Source organism: Prionailurus viverrinus, chromosome A3 (assembly GCF_022837055.1).
Source record: "Prionailurus viverrinus isolate Anna chromosome A3, UM_Priviv_1.0, whole genome shotgun sequence".
NCBI classification, from domain to species: domain Eukaryota; kingdom Metazoa; phylum Chordata; class Mammalia; order Carnivora; family Felidae; genus Prionailurus; species Prionailurus viverrinus.
Window position 1 is genome coordinate 110377874 of NC_062563.1, and position 23902 is coordinate 110401775.

Consider the following 23902-nt stretch of genomic DNA (forward strand, 5'->3'; position numbering starts at 1 on the left):
CTGTCGCCTACTCATTAACCCAGGCGGAGGACTCAAGAAGGAAGAGACGGAGACGGATTAAGAAAATTAATTAACCCGGTCCAAACTGGGCCTCCGGGCTGAGGGGCGGGGCGTGCCGCGGCGGTCGCCGGAATGACCGGCGGGCGCAGGTGCCTCCAAGGGCGGAATTTTAGGCTCCCGGGCCGGCAGCTGCGCTACTTGCGCCTTGTCGCGCGTCGGGGGCAGCCGCCACCCGCCTGTTCCAGCCTCAGGCAAGTCTCTTTAGGGACCCCGCAGGAGAGGAAACACTTCCCCCTGGACTGGAAAAACCTGCAGCGTCGGCTGTTCGCGTGCCCACTTGCTCAGCCCGCAGCCCCGGGCGTCTCCAGTGCGCCAAATCCACTCTCCGGGTTTTGGCAGCAGCTCCAAAGGGGAGCGAGCTGGAAACTGACAAAAACAAGACCTTTCCCCCGAGCCAGGGCTACGAGTGGCTGGGGGATCCGCGGCCGGGGAGGGTCGGCGCGGTCAGGTGGCCCCACTTTCCCGAGAGTCACCCGCCCGCTGCACCCTAGCTTCGCCGGGCTAGATCGGCTTGTTGGGACGAGGAGAGGTGGGCGCAAGAGGTTTAGTGCAGGTGTCCAGGGTGCGGGCGGAGTCCCTTTGTCCTCGGGCACCCAGGCGCTAGCACCCGGGGGGGCGGGGGAGTCCCTCTTTGAGGGAGCTCGCGCTAGCTTCCCGCGACCTCTCTTTGTGCCGAGGGAGCCCTACGCAGCTCCTCGTAGGGACGCCGCATCCCTAAGGGTGGCGCCCGGGTGGTAACAATGGGCGCCCATTGTACTCCCGGGGCCCGCAGGCGCTGCCGCTGCTGACCCCCTCCCGCTCCTCCGGGCCCCGGCGCAGGTACAGCGGCGGCGTGGGTCTTTCGGGGCCGCGCGCACCCTCCGCCCCGCCCCGGCCCGCCCCCTGCGCCGCCGGCCCCTCCCCGCGCGGCCCCGCCCTTCACAGGTTCAGGCTCAGCGTCCCGCAGCCGCGGGCTTAGTCCGGCTCGCATCTTCCTACACTGCTGCGGCCGGAGTCTGCCGGGAGGGCAGCGGCGGGGCGGGGCGGGGCGGGAGCGGGGGCCGAGCCTGGAGACCCGCGGCCTCCGGCGCCTTTACGCCCACTCGGAGTGGATAGTGCTGTGAGGTGCCTCGCGGGCCGCCTCGGCTGGATCTGCGGGTAACGGGCTGGGACTGCGTGTGCCCTCGGGAGGCGTCTGTGCGGGGCGTCCCGCCCAGAGGCAGCGGCTGGGATCGTCTGGGTTGCCGGTGAGTTGCTGCCTGCCCAGGGCTCCTTCCTCTCTGCCTGTGAGTCTGTGGGACCCGCGGTCGTGGCCGCTTCCGGCGTGCGCGGGGTGCTAGGCTTGGAAACGCACAGGGAGCAGGGATACGGAGAGCATCGCCTTACCAGCTGGGGTCCAAGGGACCAAAGGGGACGTAAAGCAGACGGGGAGGGGTTCGGGTGGCACGATCGAGACGCAGAGCTCCACCATTTGTGCCCACCACTTTTCAGGGTGGGGCTGCACGGCTGCACTGCACCCTCCGAGCTATTTTGACAGCCATTCTGGGCGCGTATTCCATTTTTCCATCTCAGAACAAGCTGCACATGGCTACCGCCCCCCTCCCATCGTGGAATGGCACCAGGGCCGCACATGGGTGCCCCGTGCAGATCTTCGATGGCACTATCCGCCGGGTACCCTCTCACTTGACAGGGGGCATTGTGGCTGGAGCTCCAACCTGCAGATCTGGCAGTTTAATTATTGTTATTGTTATTATTATTATTATTATCATTATTTGACGGTGGTTCTGAATGGCTGAAGCGTTTTCAAGATTTTTTTTTCCACCTTGGAACTGTCTTGACACAGACAAGTATCAGACACGTGAGGACGAATGGATCTGGCCAGTAATTTTTTTGTTATGAATTATTGTACTCCATCCCCCTCTCGACTTCGAGAGGCATGTGTTTCATCTTATAAATAGAAAGTAGCATATTTTTTGGCAGGACCTCCTTTATACTGTACAGTCTAGGAGAGGTCAGTTTAAAAATAAATATGCACTTGAATGTTGAATTGCCGAGAGCCAAGCTGTGGCTGGGACAAGCTGCGTGGACAGCAGCATCAAAGCCCGGAGCGCAGCTGTGTTGAAAAGAGTAAAAGCCCCAGAGCGCAGCCCAGGCTGACAGTCAAGTAATTACATTTTGTTTAAAAAAAAAAGTGAGTGAATTAAAATGAGGGCGGGAATAGGAATGTCAGGAGAGTACTGCAACATGAATCTTTGCAGCCCTGATGTATTTGGGGGAGTCGCTGCTTAAGTGTGCTGAGGGTGTAGGGGGTTCTGGAGAGGGAGGTGCTTGGAAGGGGGAGGGAATTGATGAATGTGTTAGGGAGACAAAGATTTCCTCCCCACCCCCAACTTTTAGGCCTCACAATATTCCAGAGTTTCTTAGGGGTGCTGCTTTTTAAACAGAAGAAGAAATTTGGAGTGCAGCAGATGTCCGTGTTTGAATAGCAAAGCCAGTCTTGCAGACTTCCCCTTAAGATCACAAGGAGACAAAAGGCTTACCATGAAGTCTGATGATGGGGTATCCCTAAGGCTATCTAAAAGGCTCCTATAACATTCTAACTTAGAAAAGATCGTTTTTGTATCTGAAAATCAAGAAATGCAACGTCTCTTCTTTTCTGGACAGTTCTAGAGGTCTTCTCTCTGATACCACCTGTAATTTGCACGAGCCCTTCTGGGCAGTTAAATAAGCTAGACAGTATGTGTGTGCCACAAACCCTTTTCAGAATAGATTTAAACACTCAAGAGATACGTCGGGGCAGGTTTGAAATGCCTCGCATGGTCACACCTGGCATAAATAACCGACTATTTGGATAGTCAAGGGATGGTTGAAAGTTCTTCATTAAGTCTCCCAAAGAATGTAGATTTCCCAATCATACTCACTGAATACAACGCTGAATACCAGCCTCTGGGCCCGAAGATAAGAACTTTACAGAAATTTGGAAGTGTTTCTGGATCCATGGCAGTTTCTGTTTTCCAGTGGTATCATCTGCAAGAGATTTACATTATGAATTCCATGATTGGAACGTGGTGCTGTGACAGCAGCTACAGACATGAAATAAGATGAGCCCCCCCTTCCTTCCAAATCTGAGCAGTGAAATTCTGTTCTCTGTCTGAATGTAACATGTAAAGACCGCTAAAGTAAGGAGCGTTGCACTTTTTTTTAATTGTAAATTTAAATGTGCAAGAGGAATAAATACAAAGCCATGGGCTCACATGAGCTGGTTTGTCTCTCTCCAGCTTTTCCTTTAACGTGGTGTTTTGTTTTTTATGTCCAACATGTTCACAAAAGCTGCCCTTTTTCTCTTCTAACGTTCATGGTATTCAACAGCAATGGGGATAAGGTAGTTTTAACCTATATCACCCACAGATTCTTACCAGCCTATAAATTTTTCACAAGCTCTGTGCCCAGTAACCATTGCATGTATCCAGTGGGTGAAGTGCAATACCTAACCTGAAGAAACCCTCCAGAAAGACTGTTTTGATGTTTTCTTTTTAATTATTAAAATTCTTATTTGCAGTCTAATTTCGTTTAGGCCTGGCCTAATTTGTTTCTAACCAGACTCCTGTAGACTCGACTATTCATTGAATAAGAACCTCAATCTATTTTTAAATACAGTATGTTTGCCAGAGAACAAGGATAGTCATTTGAAACTAGTAGATTGAGCCAGCTACAAAATCTCCTTTACCAAGTGCTGGAGCCCAAGAATTCTGCTAAAACATCATGCTGTTCAGGACTTTGGATGATAAAGGCACTTCCTACATGGAGCCTGTCTGAAATGCCAAGCAGTCTTCTCAGCCCTTCACCCTGGTTAACTCATTTATTTCTAGTAATCATTCTATGAAGGAGGAACTGTTAATAGCTCCATTTTACGGGTGTGGAAGCTGGGGACAGACCTGTTCTATACATGCCCGAAATTACACCAAAAGGAACATACCTAAATATGCATATACAGTTTAACAACCCAGTATGTGCATGTAGGAGTGGCTAATCTTGCTTGCATGTCAGCACCTCTTTAGGGCAAGGAGATGGGGGGGAAACCCTGAGGTTAAGAAACCTCTCTGAGTCAGGCTGCCTGAGCTCATAGCCTAGCTCTGGCTCTTAATACTTGTGTAATTGGGCAAATTACTTAGCCTGTGTGTTTCAGCTTACCAATTATACAATGGGGATAATAATATTACTCAGAGGATGAAATGAATTTAAAAAAGAAAAAAACAGTAATTCACTCAGAACAGTGCCTGATCCAGAGTAAGTACAATAAAAGGTTGATGCTTCCTTGTTGCTTTTATTTTTTTCCCAGGTGCTTAATAAATACTCTCTTATTTAAAATTCATAACTACTCTTTAACATAGAGAGTATTGTTTCAAGATGAGAACACGGCCTCAGAAAGGTTTAGTAACTTGGCCAAGGCCACACAGCTAAGTAGCTGAATCAGGTCTGGATTCAAGTCTATTTGACCTTGTACTAAATACCACACCCCCACCACTGGGAGGAGTGGCAGTAAGGCTATTAAATCTGACTCTTCTGAGGGGTTTTGGCCTCCAGCAGAGAATTCATTTCATAGTACTCTATATTCAAAGGAAAATGGTAGTAATTGCCAGCCTTGGGGGATACCGGGTGAATTATTTCATTTTTGAAGATAGTTTAATCTCACAGGTATGGCCATAGTCTTCTCCTGCAGGGGATCCAGAATCAAACCGCTAGAGTTAACGTGAGCATTTAATTTACACCATAAATGAAGAGATTTGCTATTGCTATGTGAAAATGTAGGACTCAGGAAGGAGGAAAGAAAAAAAGGCCCTGCAACATCTAGGTGCCAGGAACTTCTGGGACCAAGGATGGAGTGGAGCTTAGAGAGGACCACAACCCTGCGTTGATGTTCAGGAGAACCAGGGGCTGCAGTGTCCCGTAAGCAGTCTGGATGGTCCCGTCCTTCAGGCCAGTGTCCGCACCCAATGGTGCCTGGCCCTTCAGTCCCTGGCACCCAATGGACATTTAATACCTATTTCATAATGACACTGCTTCGGGAGGAGCTAAGCAAGAGGCAGGAGCTGCCAATAAACTGGGCAGGAAGGTTGTGTCCTTGGTGGAAGGCAGGCCTCCTTATAGTTCTGCACCTGCCCCGGACCCTGCCAGATAAGCTTCTGGTGGGACAGACAGAGTAAGGAAGCCTTTGAAACCTAAGAGAGGTACCCTGGATCAGCCTGACTGGCCTCTACTGCCTTGGACTTGTGGGATTGTGATTAGGGGGGGTACCCAGACCAAAGTAGGGGTTCTGGAAAGCATGGCCCAAAGTAACTTACATTGCCTCAAAACCAAGAGCAATAGCCTTCAAGCTGTGGGCTTCCATTTGGAATCTTCCTTTCTCCTGCCCCCACCCTTTAATGGTTACAAAACAAAACAGCACCCCACAAACCAAAATAATATAAGTAGCCAAATAGTTATGTAGCAATAGTAGGGTATTTTTCTTTCCTAAAAAAAAAAAAAAAAAAAAAAAAAAAAAAAAGCCTTGTTTGGCCTTAATATATTTCCTCAGTGCCAAGTTCACCAGTGTCTCATGATGAGGGGCCGAGTTCGACAGTACCTCTTGTTTCATTTTTAAAATGAAAACCCATAGTTTTAAAATATGAATCATGATACTGATATTTTAAAAGTTTACTGTTTCTGAATAGCCAGGCGAACTGAGGCATTTGAAAGCTGGTAAATTCCAAATTAGTAGTATTTGATTAATCCTTATTGCTGGCTAAAGTCATGAATGAATAGTAGAAGCCTTGAATCTCAAATATGAAATTGAAAGAACCTGATTTTCAGGGGTTTGGCTTTTGTTTGCATGTTTGAAAAAGTCACTATTAGTCTTCTAGCCTTTGATTCTTTGTTAAGCCATGTTGCAGTGATAACACATCTGCAGTTAGCTAGCATGACACCACCTAACTTGCACCCTGAGATATGAATGGCATCAGAAAAGGATTCTTTGGGAAACTGGTTTGACTAAGGTCCCTTTCTGCAGGACTTCTCAGAGCATTTAATATGCCACTGTGTTCGTTGAGTCTCCCCGGGGAGACAGTGTCCAGAGTCTCAAATCATTAGCCCACAGAGCAACCGGCAGGAGTGGTCTGGCAGGCAATCCACTCTGGGAAGCAGCAAGCCTGAGGCTGAACATCCACTGCAGTCTGCCCTACAGAGCTGAAGGATCCCAAGGACATTTTAGAGAGTCAAAGGATTAGAGCCACAAGAACGCACTGGGAGATGTGAGCACACCTGTCATTCTGCTGTTTGATAATACAAAACTAATGGAAACAGTCACAGAGGTGCTGTAGTCGAGAAAACAGATTCTGGTCTTGGCTCTGACCCAGGCGTAAACTGACTTCAGGGTCTCTGTCTCATAGATGAGGCGCTTGGTGCTAGGTAGTTTCAGATAACCTCTAGCCGTAGAACCCAGTGAGCTGGAATCAGTGACACCTATCAGCCTACCAGTCTTACTACTAATAATGTGAAAACCCTGGGTTGAAAAACAGACCAGTGCAGCTCTGTAGCAAAGCAGTGTGAGCCACCATGGAAGGCAGAGAACTTCAAAGTCAGGCCTCTATTTAGACAGCTTCCACATTTGGGAATCTGTCATGTTCTGGTGACAACTTGAAGGTCATATCTGTGGACACATCATTGCCAATGATAAATCACTGTGTGTTTAGTTAAAAAAGACCTGTTCTGTTCCAATGCATTATAGGCTGCACCCATTTCCTAAACAAGGCATTTTTGGTTTAATGTGGCTTTGCCATTTCAGAATGCATTTGATTTCTTTTCCTTTTGTTTCTTTTTTTTTACTTTATTTATTTATTTATTTATTTATTTATTTATTTATTTAGCCAAGAGTCAGTTCAGACGTATAACATTGATTTTAACTCAGCTGGAGAAGAGGCTGTAAGCCCTTGGCTGGCCAGCTGTGTCACAAGGCAAACCCCTGCGCTTCTCTGGGTAGACTCTGCCCCCTCGTCTGTGAAGCAGTGGAAGGGGAGGGATGGGGGCACAGAAGAAGCAGACGTTTTCCAGGCTCTCTTCTGCCTGTAGACGGCTGTCATTCTATCACTCTTCCCTCGCTTGTACCCGAGGCATTTCCACAGTGTCTTGTACTTGGTGTTGTAACACTGTTTGAATGATCATCTTTTGACCCTTGCGGCTACCTAGTTAGACTGCTGGCTCCTTGAAAGTAGGGACTGAACCTAGCTTATGTCAGCTTTCGTCTCTTTTACAAACAGGACCTGATGGGAAAGCAGAGGGTCTAGTCCTAGCCTGTTCTATGGTTCTGCCTGTGGCACAGTCTTCTCCCAGTGTTGTCAAGCCAGAAGTCATTTGCACTTAACGGCTTATTCAAATCCTGCGGTAGTAGGGGTGCCTGGCTGGCTCAGCCTGCTTCGGATTCTCTCTCTCTGCCCCTCCCCACTTGTGCACGCTCGTTCTCTTTCTCTCCTTCTCAAAAATAAATGAACATAAAAAAAAAAAAAAAAGAAAGAAATCGAATCCTGCGGTAGTAAAGTTACTCCTTCCCGGGCTACAGAACCTTCACATTCAAAGGGAGGCGCCATCATCCTTCGATTCTGACGGTCATGATCACCCAGGGTTCTCTGAGAAGGAAGCCACCACCAGAACCTCCTCTGAGTCTCCTCTGGGGAGTTGCAGCCTGTTCTGAAGCTTCCTCCTGCCCGGGTGCCACTGCGGGGGCTCAGTGCCACCCGGGCAGTGCCCGTGTCAGGCTGGTACTGGGCAGAGTAAGGGTCATTGTGCTTCCTCCTGCTTGCCTGCATCTCTCCGGCCGTGACCATGTGAACTGTGGACTTCCTGATCCTGGTGGACGTATTGATCATTGGCTTCTGTGTTGTTCCTTATCCAGCTCTAGTTTCTTGGAATATTTAATAACAATTGCCTGTTCTACTGATTTGTCAGCTCATTGCCTAACAGAACTCGGTCAAGCACGTTACATGTGTGTTGTCTCCTCCTAAGAAACACTATTCCTATCTCCACTCCGCAGAGGAGCAAAGTGAGGCACCCAGAGAAAATTACGGGCCTGCTTTGTACCCTCAATTTGGTACCGGGAAGGATGGGAAAAGATGATGAACATTTAATAGGCTGGTAACAAGTATTTTGTTTTTTGTTTTTTTTTAATTTTTTTTAACGTTTATTTATTTTTGAGACAGAGAGAGACAGCATGAACGGGGGAGGGGCAGAAAGAGAGGGAGACACAGAATCGGAAGCAGGCTCCAGGCTCTGAGCCATCAGCCCAGAGCCCGATGCGGGGCTCCAACTCGCAGACCGCGATATCGTGACCTGAGCTGAAGTCGGACGCTTAACCGACTGAGCCACCCCAGGCGCCCCAAGTATTTTGATTCTATTAACTTCATTAAAAAGTGTTGTTTTTTTCCCCTTAAAAATTCCCTGGAAACTAGATGTTTCTGCAGATGTAGAATCACAGACCCTAACATTTCACAGATGGAAGGGTCCTTAATTTCGGCCCTGCTCTCATTCTGACAGGATAAAACCAAGGCCCTAAGAGTTGGGTGACAGAATGCATGAGTCCTCTTTCGGACTTTTTTTTTTTTTTTTTTTCCTAGCTAAAGCAAAGAAAGAAAATCTTAATGTAAACCCAGTATATTAAATAACAGATTTTGGAAGATGAGGAAGGAAATGGGTAGGGATGTTGGCCCTACTTTTCTGTCTCCCTTCCCTTCGCCAGTGACCCGCAGGTGCCTCCCTTGAACTCTGGGAGTTCCAGGGAACACAGTGTGAGGAATCTCTATTGTAAAATGCTTTGTCTGTAATACCGAGGATAAATCTTAACAACTCTGTGGTGATATCATCTCTGTGCAGCTCACAGGCACCTGCCACAGACTGCTACTTTAAGTTAGCGTCGCCTAGAAGAGATCTACCCTAACTCCCCCCTTCCCCGCTGGAATCCCGACAGCATCTCAGACTCAGCAGGAAAGCCTCTCCTCTTCTTCGGACTGATTAATTCAAGTTGTTCTAGACTTCTTCCTCAGACCCAGCCCCACCTGGCCTCACCATGAACTCTAATCACATGCCTCCTTCTTTCCTTGGGACTCTACAGATGCCCTCTCACCTGACAGCTCGCCAAATACTTAAAGAAAATAACTAGAGGCCCTGAAATTTTTCTTCATCTCACCAAGAACGGTTGACGATAATTTTCCCAGCTCATGGAAGTCTCATTTGTCTTCAAGCCTGGGAGAATTGCACCTGGAGAGAAAGGGGGCCTGTACATTTATAGGAGAAGCTAGCCCCGTGCCAGAGGAAGGAATTATCCTGAGTCAGCTGGAGGTGGCAATTCCTTCCCCTTGTGGAGACTGTTCACAGGGTGGACACGAACCATTTTTTTGATGACAACCACAGACAGTGTTTAAGGAGAAAATGAAAGTGGTTATTTTGGCAGTTAGAGTGGTTCCCCTCCTTCGTGTTGAGTTTCAGCAGACGTTCTGGTTTTTCATTTGGTGTCAAGATGATACTTTGCGTTTGCATAGCACTCAGCTCTTATAATCACCTTTAAGAGAAGCGGGTTGGGGGTAATTATCTCCATTTACATGGAAGGTAACTGGCACATATGTGTGTGTCTGGAGTTCTCCAAGGAGCCTGCAAGCCTGATTCAAAGTTTTAGCTTCTCCCCTAAGGCCTAGAACCTCAGTGAGGGCTCTATTGTTTTGTTTGCCAAAGTGTTCATTCATTTGATACGCGTTTTTCTTAAGTACCTGCTCTGTGCTAGTCCCACATTGATATTCAAAACAACCCTTTTCTGTAGAATGTCCATTATAGTTTCTTGAGGTTTCTTTGTACCTCTTGGGCCAAATAATCCAAATTTCCCCCTTAACCCACTTCCTTTTGAAAGGAAAGGTCAGGAGAGCGAGCTCATTGTTTCTCCCAGGGCCTCATTCTTTAAGATTGACTTAAATATAACTAGTGGGTCTGCATTCAGGGGAGTGTATTGTCAATTTATTCTTGAGTCTTGCCTGTCTCTCTGAGATGCTATTTGCACATTGCAGTCAAGGATTGACATCCTTTCCCTTTCAAATAGCACGATAACAAATATTCTCTGCCTCTCTGCCTTAATCCCAAAGATCTGTAAGAGCCTATAGAATTACTGTGGCTTGCATTGATAGGCTGTAAAATTCTTACCCAGCATGGATAGAGAAAGGTTAAAATGCCTTACAGATGGAAAAATGAAAGAAAGCTTTTGCCACAAGAGGCCACAGCTCCTTTGTTAAAAGATTTCATTTATTTTTTCCTGTAGGAGTCATAGAAAGACTCTATCTTGGATTTTCAACAAGGAAGGCAGGGTTGAAGGGGAAGCAAGACAAGGCAGTCTCTTTCAGACTTTCTCATTTGTCCCTTCATTCAACATTTATTCAGTGCCAGCTGTGAATTAAATATAGTTGTCTCTCTCCAAAAGAAGGCAACCTAGTGGGAGACACAAGCAGTGACGGCAGCGTAGTGTGATAATTGGTGGCTTTGAAGTATAAACAAGGTACAATAGGGGCGCCTGGGTGGCTCAGTTGGTCAGACTGATCATCTGACTCTTGATTTCAGCTCAGGTCATGATCCTACAGTTGGTGAGTTCAAGCCCCATGTCAGGCTCTGCGCTGACAGCACAGAGCCTGCTTGGTATTCTCTGTCTCCCTCTCTCTCTCTGCCCCTCCCCTGCTCGTGCTCTCTTGCTCTCTCAAAATAAACATTTAGAAAAAAAAATAAACAAGGAACAGACGAGGCTCAGTTTAAGAGGCTTTGGGGGAGCTGGTGGGAACTATCAGCCACAGGGGTAGGCAGGACCCAAATGGCTTATTCTGTGTCCAGGTTACAAGGGTGGGCGTGCTATCGAAGACCGAGAGTGACCAGGTTACTCGGGCATTGTCGCCGGCTCACTCAAGATGAGGTTGGAGGCAGGGAGACCAATGGGGGGCAAATGCGCTTGTGCAGGAGAAAGATCTTGAAGGATTAAAAAAAAAAAAAAAGGCCGAGGCAGTGGCGTTGATGAGAGGAGACAGCTCTGGGCCTTGTTACGGAGAATGAGGCAGGGAGACTTTGTGGGGGACTCCCTGCCATTTACCGAGAGAGGAAAGTACAGAAGGCCTGTGCTAGGTCAGGGAAGGGGGAAAGAAAGATGGCACGTTTGTGTGGGGCGAGTTGAACAGGAAATCCCTGGGGGAAGCCAAGTGAAGTCTCAAAGACTGGGGGAGAAAAGACCAATGCTGTCTGTGAAGGAGCAGTGTTTTTTTAGTGTGTTATTTGTTTTAATTTCCAATCCGTTGTATACTGATACTAGAGTGCAAAGTGAGTACCTTGGGCCCACACCCAGCTCCCATGCAAGCCAAACGACACAAACTTGTCAATGGCCTGTCCAGGAAGAAGAAGCCACTCATCATGGGCTTGATTGTTATGGCAATGTCAAAAGGTTTCTAGTAGCTTCCTTTTGATTTTTTCACTTCTCTTGTCACTAGAGGAGACAGTTGAGGCCACGTGTGGGGGTGTGATTGCAGGGGGATTGTGAAAGGTTGGGGGAGGGACAATAACCATCCAACCCTGTGGAAATGCCATATCTAAGGCAGGGGCTCAAACTTTTTCTGTAAAGGGTCAGTTAGTATTTTAGACCGAGAGGCCCACATAGTCTGTCACAACTACTCAATTCTGACCTTGTCATGTGAAAGCATCTCTCCCAGGGTTTCCCAATGCCAACACTACTGAGAATTGGAGCCAGATAATTCATTGTTGTGGGGGACTATCCTGTGCATTGCAGAATGTTCAGCATCATCCATGGCCCCTCTCACTAAATGCCAGTGACACCACCATCCCCAGTCCTGAGAATCAAAAACATCTACAGGCATTGCCAAATGTGGGGGTGTGAAGTCACCCTCAGTTAAGAACTACTGAGTTGTAGACAACATATAAGTGAATGGGCATAGATGTGTTCTAATAAAACTTTATTTACACAAACAGGCCAAGGTCTGGATCTGGCCCACTGACTATAATTTATCAATAATAGCTCTTACTCATAGCACCTTTGCCCACCTTATTTTTATGGAGCTTACCACCTATCTGGAGATATCAGGCATAACATCACAAAACAGAAAAATAACAAATGCAGGCTCTTCAGGAGTCCTAAGAAAGCTTCTGCCAATGTAGTACTGAGCCTGGATTATGTGAGGTGAGTTGGAGAATTTCTCTGGGAAGGAAGTGACTAAAGCAGCTCTTGGAGGATGTTATGAGTAAGGGTCGATGGTAAGCAGGTGGGAGGACAGTCCGTGTAAGGAACACAGGGTTCTTCGTTTCAGAAAGTTAGGGGGGAAGTGAAGTGTCACTAGTGAGGGAAGGGAGCCATTGTCCCCGGTGAAAGCTGTGTGGTTGTTGTCAATGGCCCCATGCACGTGCTTCCTCTGGGAAAGAATTAACAGTGAACACTCTTTTCTAAGAACAGGATGTTTGTTTTTCTCCTTGAGACTCAGGGGGCTTTCTTACGGCAAAATTTTCGTCTTTAGGCTATTCTTTCACATAAAGTCAAATTCCTTTTGAGATCCTCTTTGAGAAAATTCTTTTGGTTGTTGTCTAGGACCATTTTATTGATTCTTGCTTCCCAGCAAGGTTAAGTTATGATGGGGCTTTCTGCCTCTCATTGATGTTGAGACCATAGTGTATCACTTCTTCGTGCTGTCACAACTCAAGGCAGATAGCCTGCAGAGGACATTCCATTCTGAACTCACTTACATGCAAGTCCTCATGTTAGCCAACCAGCAGCAATTAAAGAGCCCAGACTGTGGAGTCGAGCTGTGGCAGAAATCCTAGCTCCTCCATATTTTGGCTGGTTGACCTAAGAGTTGGGCTTAATCTAAGATCGCTTCCTGAGAGGTGTTTTCTAACACCTACCTGGCCCGCAGCAAACACTCAGATGTTTGCCATTAATATAAGTGTGAATTCCTTAGAGAAGCAGGCATTTCAAACTTGCCGCTTCCTTGAGGAGCCCCTGCAGACTTGGACTGGGGGGTGGAACCTGGGAGCAAACTAGTTCCTCTTTCATGATGGAAGGTGTAGCAGGGGTTATGGATTTAAACACTTCTTAACTTGATGTTCACTGTGTGCCACGTGTAGTGGGAGGCAAACAGGACCCAGCGTGTGTCCATAGAAGAGCTCTCGGCCCAGTCTGAGGGGACATTCATTCATTCACTGGATAAATATTTGTGTACAGATATTTACGTACAAATGACACGGGAGAGCCTGCCTTGGAAGTGGGTGGAGAATGGGATGGCCACTGCCAGCTTCCACATATACCCAGTGCTGGTATGATTGGAGATGCCATGATTCAGCCCATCCAGTGAGAATGAACGGTTATCGAGGACCCCTGCAGGTTGGGAGAATAACATGGAAGGCCCCCTGTCTGTCTTTTCACCCCATTAGGGAAATAGAGCATTCAAGGGGCCTAACCTTTGGGGTCAAGTTCTCTTTCTGTATTGATACTGTCCCCGCAACTTTGCAGATCAGGTGGGATCCATTAGTTATGGAAGCATGCAAGCAGTTCACATATCCACCAAACTCTAGAGTGCCTGCCTTGGTTCTCCTGACTAGCCCTGAGTCTGTGCCCCATGTAAAACTAGTCATGATAGGGCGCCTGGGTGGCTCAGGCGGTTGGGCGTCCGACTTCGGCTCAGGTCATGATCTCACAGGTCATGAGTTCGAGCCCCGCATGGGGCTTTGTGCTGATGGCTCAGTCTGGAGTCTGCTTCGGATTCTGTGTCTCCCTCTCTCTCTGCCCCTCCCCCACTCACGCTCTGTCTCTCTGTGCCTCTCAAAAATAAACATAAAAAAATTAAAAAAAAAAAAACTAGTCATGATAAATGAGTCAGCATTTCAAGAGAACCTGTCCTCGTCCTCCTCCTGCCTTGCTACAGCTGCTGGGGATCGATGTCCCTATTGAGTCCTCCCCAGTAACTGATTTTAACAGGGAGAATAGGTGTGCCTTCAAAAGTGCAGACTCTCGAGGTGGATGTGCTGTCTTCCAGTTTTGCTTCTAAAAAATCTTTCAACTAGTACAATTAGAGCCCATAAATGTGAGGTGTGTACACAAATGAGCAGTGAGTCCCCCATATGGTATTTGTGGGTTGCTACAAAGCAGGTCGTAAAAGAAAAATAAATACAAGCTGTAGCTGAATCATAAACGAGAAGTCCATTTATAGGTAAGTGAAGGTGAGATGTATCAGCCTTTCTGAGTGGGTCCATAAAATGCAGTCTGTTCAGTCTGGCTGGCATGAAAGCTAGGCAGCTGGGGGCTGAGGGAATGGAGTTTCGCTGTCTTGTCACATATAGCTATGTCCTCGGTTTGGATGATGTAGGAGAGGGTAAGAATCTAAAAATAGAAAAGGCATCTTATCTTTTTAGGGGTAGAGTAAATAGACCAAAAATATGAAAAGCATCTCTTCAGGATGCTGTTTATCGGGTGTTCTCTGGTTACATTTTTTTCCCCTCTTGGATTTTGATTGAAGTTCAGTGTGGAATTTCAAATACTATCATTTTTTTTTCCTGTGAATTTCAAATTCTTTGGAATTTGAGTAAAAACACGACCATCTTCAAATGGAAAGTCTTCTAGGTAAGGTCTGTGAGCGTTTTCATAGGCGAATGTGACAGGAGGCCATGGGGAAATTGGCAGCGATCATACTCCCCAGTAGGAGACTCAGAAGGAGCAGAGGCAAAACACCACACACCATGCACCACTGAGGAGGCTTGGGACCAGGGCTGCTCCCTGTGACAGCCTCAGACCTTGATCGCCGTCCCCATCCCACAGCCACCCTTTCCATCTTTGAGACACCCAGGGTCTCCCTTGGAGACCTTCTCCCTTGGAGAAGCCAGTGTCCCTGTAGCTGCTTCTCAGCTTCTCTAGGGCCTCAGAGAATCAGTTAATCCCTTTTCTATTAAAGTTTAAATGACTCCTTGAGATTCCTAAAGATTTGTTTTCCCTCGCCCTGAGTTTTCTTTCAGTCGCTCCCCTCCTTCAGCTTCTCACATGTCACGACCAAGTTCTTTGTCTCCCAGTTGGGACTCCTCAGAACATGTAGGAACATGTTCCAGGTAGCCTTTATCCCTTCCAAAGTGTGGAGTCCAGGATCAAATACAGTTTTTCAGGGCTTATCGCTGTGGAGAGAAATACCCCGAAGATGGTTGGGGGGGTGGAGAGGTTCTTGACTGAGTCAACATCCTCCTTCCCTGGGACTGATGGTTCAGATTTGAAGGAGGAACATGTCACATTTTTGCTTGGGGCCCAGGTGGTGCGACAGCGCTGTGTCTGGATGTTAGGAAAAAGGGAGGCAAAGTGAAAAGTGATGAGAAGGTAGGATGTCCTTGGAGGATGTGACAACCAAGCAAGAAAGGGGAAGTCCGGTACATGCTCACTTCCCGAAAGTAGAAGAAAGGAAAAGCCTGGAGGTCCCTCAGGATGATGTCCCCACCCCCCACCTGCCCCTGTCTTTATACATGTGTGTTTTAAATTAACGTCGCAACCTATTTTGCAGGATGCAAGCACGTGTTTGCTCTCTTTCTCCACTAAGAATTACTCTAAAAATAATTAGTAGACCAACCAAACATTCCTTTCTTAAAATAAATGGAATTTAAAGAATCTAAACCTCTTTGTTCTTTTCGGATGAATTGCCAGTCCTGTCAGCTCTTAAGTGACTCAAGAACTGATTTTTTTGTGTGTCACTTCTTAAGAACCCCCTGTTCCCCGCCCCGCTGGCCACTGCCCTGCTTCGGTCTTTTTGGCATCATTCTGTTTACCAAAAGGATGGTAAGGAAATGAATCAAAGGGCTGCTTTAGTTTTTTCTTCATTGAATTATTATCGTAGCAGTGATGATTTCTCTTATTAACACTGTCACTCATGCTTCATTCAGTCACCAGAAAATGGAATTGGCCAGCTTGGTGCAGGAAGGATGGCCCCGATACTCTGCCATTCTTATCAAAACCATGACTTTAACTTCCCCTTGAGTCCTTCTGTGTCCTGGAACGCTTGAGCTTCTCCCAGATTCCTGTAAGTGGGGGCCTGTGCATTTGCAGCTGGACCCATGTCCCCGCATCTGCCAGACGTTCTCTCTCACCTTGATAGAGGGTGACAAGCAGCTGACTGGGATGTTGACCCCCTTTGTTGGCAAATCAAACCTCTCCTCAGTGCCCCAGGACTGGGACCTTTGTTTTCTAAGGGATCTAATTTCCCAGATAAATATGCTCTCCAGTGTCATCGAAGGGGGGAAAGAGCAGCAAACAGTGATCCAAGAAGAGAGAGAAAAGGATTAGCCCTCATGGAGAGTTCAGATTTCAGGGTCCAGAGGAGGGTTTCTGAGAAAAGGCCTATACATGGGAAGATTTCTGTCTGTCTTCCTCTCTTTTTCTTGTCTTCCTGCCTTCTTACTCTCTGACTTTCTGTCTTTGGATTTGAGGAAGATAGAACAGAGGAATCATGGCAACACAAAGCAGGAAGGCCAGGAGAGCCCCCGAGTGTGGACAGGCAGCATCCTTTGGGTGGTTCAGTACTAAGTGTTTATGATGGATGGTAGAGTCTTGACTGATAGTAAAAGGCTAACAATTCTCTTCATTTGACCTATAGAACACCCAGAGGGCTGCTCACCGATTCTGGTTGTGTAGCTCATACCTGGACCAGTTGTGTAGCTCATATCCTCTCCCCACTCCATCCTACGGCAAGTAATCCCACTTCTTTCTGGGCAGAGGGCAAAGCCTCTTGGGTGTTGCCTGATTCAGGCTCTCCCACTGGGATTCATCCTCCCTCTGCCTCCTGCCTCATCTGTCAGCTGCCAGCAGCCTCTTGGAGCCCAGGTCTCCTTTTCTGCAAACAGTGAGCCAGGGACAGGATTTCGTGTTGAGTGTTAGGGACCATCCCGTTCTAGAGCATGGCCCGTGTCACTAGCCACCGCCTGAACAGGAGCTGCACGCCCAAGCCCCAGTGCCTCCTCTTGTCTGTGCTTCCCCCCACGTGGACACTTATGCCTCTTGCCTTTTCTCATGTCTTTGTGACTAAAAACCCTTCTCTTAGGAGATCTTTTCCATTCTGCAAAGTAACACCCGTGCTGTCTCTTCCGTGAGTCCCTGCAGGAAGAGGCGATCTGTCCCTTGGCCATCCTCCGGTGAGACAAGGTCAGCCCTCTTCTGAGGTCTTCATATACCCACAGGCCACCACCCTACATTTTGGCTTTTGAACACAACCACCACAGACATGTTTACATTATGATCCAGTAACAGGTTGAGTAGACTTTTCAGGACCTTTGTATAAAATTCGCTCCGAGGTGCAGCCTGAAGCTTAAGCAACCCTTTCTTTTCTTTTCTTTTCTTTTTTTAAATAGCTAATGGCTAATTCATTCAGGTGGTTCGAAAACCCAAAATCATACAAGGATATACAGTGAGAAGTTTCTCTCCCACCCTTGCCCTATCCTGTCCATCCCTCCCTGTGGGCAGACACCATGATTAGTTTCTTGTGTGTGCTCCCAGAGATATTTTACAGACACACAAGCCAATGCAAGTGTATCGATATACTTCTGCACCTGTCTTTTTTTCCCTGTAAAGATAGATATCTTTGAGCTCTTTCTGTATCAGCGAAGAACTGTTGAATCCTTCGTAAGACCTGTATGATATTCATTTGTAATCGATGATACCTTAATTTATTTAACCGGTCCTTTATCGGTGGACAATTAGGTTGTTTCCAACTCCAGACTGTTGTATCCTCCTGGATTTGATAATCTGGTGCATGTATTATTTCCCCTGTGTGCAAGTTGGGTAAATCTCTGTAAGTGGAATTCTGGTGTCAAAGGCAACCAGCTTCCAATGAGGTGGGATCTGTTTCGTGCTTTCACCATCGGTATATGCAGGGCCTGACCCCACCCTTATCGGCCCAGTGTGTTATCACATATTTGTATCTTAAAGAGGCTTTGGGATGCACCTCCTTCATAATTTGGGAGCTGACTGAATTTCCAGCGAGTGTGATTATTAAGAGACAGGACCTTAAACTCTGGAGCCTGGCGACTTGGCTTAGTGCCTTCATAGTCACATAGCCTTGGCAGAGGGGACTCAAGACTCATTGTCTGGACCTCAGTGCATCATTTATAAAATGGGGATATTAACAGTAGCAGCCTGATGGGTTCTTGTGGGTGAGCTGGTACATATCCAAGGTTGGCACAGTGCCCAGAACATAGAGATGCTCTCAGTAATATTTAGTGTTGATGGTTCCCGGGAGCATGCACATACCCTCCCCGGGACCAGCTCTTTTGTTAACAGCTAAGAAACTGTGCCCATTAGATTTCTGCATTAGCAATGACAGAGAAGGTGCAGAAAGAATAGTCAGGCCAGGAAGGGAAAGGGACATTGATGTATGTTGGCTGATAAGCCAGGGAGCCCAGGATATCCAAAAAGGAGGGGAGGAAGCAGCCAGTGTAAGAAATCCTCATTATTAGATCAAGCATGGTTGCCCCTGAGCTGAAAAAGAAAGATAAGATAAAGGGATGGGATTAGAGCTCTGTTTCTCCAACATTACGTTGCAAATAGCAGCTCACCTAAAGTTAAAAAGACATTTTTGTCCAAAATTCCTTAAAAAAAAAAAAAAAAAAAAACAACTTCCAATGTATGGGAGCTCAGAGCACTGGTACATAGTAGAAATTCAATACAAATTGTTTGCAAAGCTCTAGAAGCCTACATCCCTGTCACACAATAAACACTATGTAAATATTTATAGAAAGAAAAATGTATCTTCTCTTCCGCTCCAGGCTCACTGCCTGCAGCTTATCTAACCTTCACTCACCAAGCCTTTTCTTCCTTTTTTTCTATTTTTTGTCCCTTCCTTCCCACCTTTGTGTCTGTGACTCTGATGTAAAACCCAGCTTCTACCAGTCTGAGCTGGCCTCTGGCGAAGGGCCTGCAGTGCCTGTGGCCGTGGCTGTGGCCGTGGCCTGCAGGGACTGAGGGCAGAGCCTTCTTCCCCTGAGCCTTCCAGGTGCAAATGTTTCCTCTCCCTTCTCTCCCCAGCGCAGCCAGGCGCTGTTCAAGTGAAGGGCGATTGTGAGTGATCCGGTCAGCGGGGCAGGGAACTGTTCTCTGGCTGCATCCTCGTGGCATTTTTCCTTTTCTGCCTGATTTGAAGTGCCCTGCCCCGGTTTCTGGCCTCGTGTAAGTCTGGCTCCACCAGCCAGGCTAACCACGGGCAGCCCTCATTTGCCCCTGAGTTGGCGGTGGACATGCTGTATCTTTCCCTGGCAGCTGTGCTCCTGGCCGTGTGTGCCGTGGACACTGCTCCGGTGGGCAGCTGTCCCTCGGGGCTGCCTCCCACCTCCTGGGGACCCGGTGCCCTGGCGGCTCCTGCAGGCCACCATCTGCCACGCTGTGCCCAGAGGTGCAGGAAGGCAACGCCAGCTACCCCTGAGTGTCAGGGCCCCCAGGCTGTCGTGCACTTACAGAGGGAGGAAGTCCTGCCATTGGGATCCAAGGCTTTGGAGTTGTGACATTTGCTACTGCCCCCAGACCCAAATTAGCGTCAAAGCCGAGAGAACATCCGGACCCACCAGCCTGGCTTCTTAGGCGCATCTCCATTAGTAACAGTGTTTCCATGCGATCCTAACCTCAAGTGGGAAGCAGAACCAGGGGGTGCCTCTGTGTGGCCACAGCAGCAGCACTTTGGGGAGGTTTGAACCAGGTCCTTACTTGGGACGAAAGGGAGAGATGCTGAGTGTGAGGTCCTAGGTGGCAGCTTCAAGGTCGGCTCACTTGAGGTGCAAACCCTCTTGTGCTGCGTGGACCACCTTCCCACGCACGAAGCCAGGGCGGGGTGGGCCTCTCCAGCTTATCATCGGTCCCTGCCTTGTCCAGTCTGGGTGCAAGCCACTTCCCAAATGGAGCCTGTTGGTGCCTTGCCACTGGGTGCCAGAGCATGGTTCTTTCCACCTGCCACGGGAAAATGAACTCAAAATTTTTATGCGTATAGCCTCCAGCTGCTACAAAGCAAATGTGGCTGGCTCTCTTCAAGCCACCATCCAACTCAGCTCTTGGATATTTATTTATTTATTTGCTTCTCTGCCAGTGGGGAGGAGAGCCCAATGGGAGAGGTCTCAGCAGAGCATTTCAGGAATTCCCGCGGTGGGAAAGGTTTTTAACTTCTTCACGTCAGCTGATGGGACCGAAGAGTCAGAGGATTTATTTTTAAGAGATGAAGAGTTTCTCATCTGTAAGATGAGAACCCAGAGCCCCACACCTCCTGGCTTAGCACTTCTCATTGTGTTAAGTTTCATGTGCAGGGAGGGTGTGTGCATTTTCTATGCTGGTAACACACTACCAGAAACTTAGTGGCTTACAACACCACCTAAGTTATTGTCCCACAGTTTCTGTCAGTTGGGAGCCCAGGCAGGGCTTAGCTCCAGGGTCTCATCAGGCTGGGAGACAGATGCCAGGGGGCTTTGCTCTCATCAGAGGCTCAACCGGGGTGGGGGGGATCTACTTCCGGTTCCCTCAGGTTGTTGGCAGAATTCATCTCCACGGGCCCTCCCTCAGCACAGCGGCTTACTTTTTCAAAGCCAGTGAAAGGCACCTTTCTCCAGTCTGCTAAGATGGACTCTTTTACCATGTAACCTAACCACGGGGTGACATCCCATCACCTTTGCCACATTCTGTAGTTTAGAAGCAAGTCCCAGGTTGTGCCCACACAGGTGTTAGTACCAGGAGGCACATCATGGGGGTTACCTTGGGGTGCCACCTACCACAGGGAGAATACACAAACTTTATCAGGAAGTGTTCCAAAAGTATTTCTAAGACCCAGCCAGTTGTAGATGATCACACTGTTTTTTGTTTGAAAAGAATCAGTTTTGTTCTTTTCCTTCTATCTCAGAATGTCTCCAAGACCTGAAAGCCTTGACAGCCCAGTTTTCTGTGCCACACCTCGATCCCAGCTCTGGCTCTGTCATGAGCTGACTGTATGTTCTTGACAAAGGGTGATTTATTTTGTGAGTCCTGAATCCCTATTTTCTCATTTGTGCGACTGGATTTTGCTAAGATTTTGTTGGCCACTGGCACATAATAGCTGCTGTCACTTAGTAAATGGTATTTCCAACCCCTTTCCTTATAGGACTATTTGCTGCATTGCATTAGTTTTATTTAGATACAGAACTCAGCAACAAAATATTATCAAACAAAAGGGAAAACATTTTAAAGCAAATCTACTTTGTATCTAAGGAGCTGAAATCACTCTGGTCAGTGCTGACAGCAATTCTTATAATAGAGAAAAATCTAAAAATCTTAGGCATGTGCAGAAAATTGTGTCCATGACCATGTTTAGAAAGTACTGATGTCATAGGTATGAGTTTTCTCCATCTCTTTCTTTCCTCTTTTTTTTCCCCCAGAAATAAGACCAAGATTAGTAGACCCTTAGTAAAAGACCCTAAGATTAAAGTTCTTATCCTACTTGATGGAGGGAAAAAATAGAGTTTGGCTTTAGATAGGAACTGGTCCTGCCTTTATTCACAGGCTCTTGAGAAAGAGGCAGGCCCAGTGAACCCTAAAGGGTCAGCCGACTATAACCTGCTTTGGTTTCCTTTCCAGGTTTCTCCCCGCTGTGGGATGGGTTGGATGATGTAACTGGCTCTCCAGGACGCCCCACTTGGCTGTGACTTCAGGAAGGCCTTTTCAACCCAGTCTCATTTCAGAGCCACTTCTAGAAGCTCCTTGAGAAAAATGATGTGATAGATCCTATCAGAAAGGATATTCGGAGCTTAACATCAGCGAAGAAAGTGGCCCTTTTCCCTTTTGCAAAGTAGACCTTCTCCAACTCCAAAATGCCCGCCAAGACCCCAATTTACCTGAAAGCTGCCAATAACAAGAAAGGAAAGAAATTTAAACTGAGGGACATCCTGTCCCCCGACATGATTAGTCCTCCTCTGGGAGACTTTCGCCACACCATTCACATCGGCAAAGAGGGCCAGCACGACGTCTTTGGAGATATTTCTTTCCTCCAGGGGAACTACGAGCTTTTGCCTGGAAACCAGGAGAAGGCCCGCATGGGCCAGCTGCCCGGGCATGGCGAGTTCTTCCGGGCCAACAGCACGTCCGACTCCATGTTCACAGAAACGCCCTCCCCGGTGCTCAAAAACGCCATCTCCCTCCCGACCATCGGAGGCTCCCAGGCGCTCATGCTGCCCTTACTGTCACCGGTGACGTTTAATTCCAAGCAGGAGTCCTTCGGGCCGGCCAAGCTGCCCCGGCTTAGCTGTGAGCCCGTCGTGGAGGAGAAGGCCCCGGAGAAGAGCAGTCTGTTGGAGAACGGGACAGGCCACCAGGGAGACGTGTCGTGGGGCTCCAGTGGGTCCGCGTCGCAGTCCAGCCAGGGCAGGGACAGCCACTCCTCCAGCCTCTCTGAACAGTACCCCGACTGGCCGGCCGAGGACATGTATGACCAGCCTGCCCCGTGCGAGCTCGTCAAAGACAAGACTAAATCAGAGGAGTCCCTCTCCGATCTCACGGGGTCCCTCCTCTCCCTGCAGCTCGATCTGGGGCCCTCGTTTTTGGATGAGGTGCTGAATGTCATGGATAAAAATAAGTAACAGACACCACCAGCTCTTGTCCTCGGGGGTAAAAGGTATCATCAAAAAATAAGAACTAAACCAACCACAGTCGGAGAGAAGAGCTTCACTGGCTATGTTTGCCACTGTGTGATAGGTTTTCTAAAATAATGTTCCTACAAAGTATTTTTTGTACCTGTTATGCCCTGTTTGCAAAAACAAAACAATAACAACAAAAACTGTCCTGGCGAAGTGAGTCAGTCAGAACCCATTTTTTTTCGGTGGGTATTGCTGACGTTCAGCTCACGTTTTTTTGCTTCCAGACACGTTAAGAAATCTGGCCCAGCCAAGGTTGGCACTAGCTCGAAGGGCTGCACAAGTCACATTAAAGAACTTCACAGTACTCTAGCATTTCCTGGGCAAGAAGAAGTCAAAGTTTATTTAACACCTAAGCCTTTTTTCTAGACTCTTTTCTATATTACATCATTTGGGCTCGCCATAGCAAATTCTTCAGTGTTAAAACTATTCTCTGTTTTCACATTTGAACAACTTTATGGGTTTGGGGGATTTTCTTGTAGCTCTTATATATCCCTATATATTATATCTATATCGCGAAATTTCGACTGTCCGCTACATGTTGGTAAGACACAAGCAAAGTATTACTGTAACTAAGTTATTTTTAAAGTTAAAATATATTTTTATGTGCCTTTGGCTTTTTATTGCAGAGTCTACATTTTATAGATATCACATCAAATGTTGTCATTTGACTTGTTTCCATTTGGGGTCCCATTGTAAGCTGCGTATGTATATGTTTGGAAAAGTGTATTCATATTTAGCTTTATCTCTTTTTCTTCATCTGTTAATCATACTTTTCACAGCAACCAACAATGGATTGTAAAGTATAAAGGCACAGGTTACTCAAGATGCTTCTGCAGAGACTGTGGGCTACACCATATAATGTTATTTGGAAATATAGGTATTTTAGTACAGTACATACTTGCATTACATAGGTACTTCATGCAACACAATAAAGAGTAAATGTTAAAATGAAGTTGCTTGTTTATAGTAATAAATAAAAACATAAGAGAATAATATTTTCCTTAAGTCCAGGACCAGAAAAATTGCTTCTCTGAAGTATATGTGAGCCTTTAAAATAAGGTATGAGGTGATTTCCATCCACTCTGCAATTTTGATTATTTCCCAAAGCTTTGAGATTCCAGAAACAGCACCCCTCAATTTTAGGAGAAATGAGCGA

The 23902-nt window shown here is 47.2% G+C and overlaps 1 protein-coding gene across 1 annotated transcript; it reads left to right on the top strand.

Moving 5' to 3' along the window:
• Positions 1 to 429: 429 nt before the first annotated feature.
• Positions 430 to 23698, top strand: CDC42EP3 (CDC42 effector protein 3). Its single transcript, XM_047854421.1, has 2 exons — positions 430 to 1286; positions 21692 to 23698. Exon 2 carries the CDS (start codon positions 21925 to 21927, stop codon positions 22687 to 22689), a length of 765 nt encoding a protein of 254 aa, XP_047710377.1. The 5' UTR covers positions 430 to 1286; positions 21692 to 21924; the 3' UTR covers positions 22690 to 23698.
• The last annotated feature ends 204 nt before the right edge of the window (positions 23699 to 23902 follow it).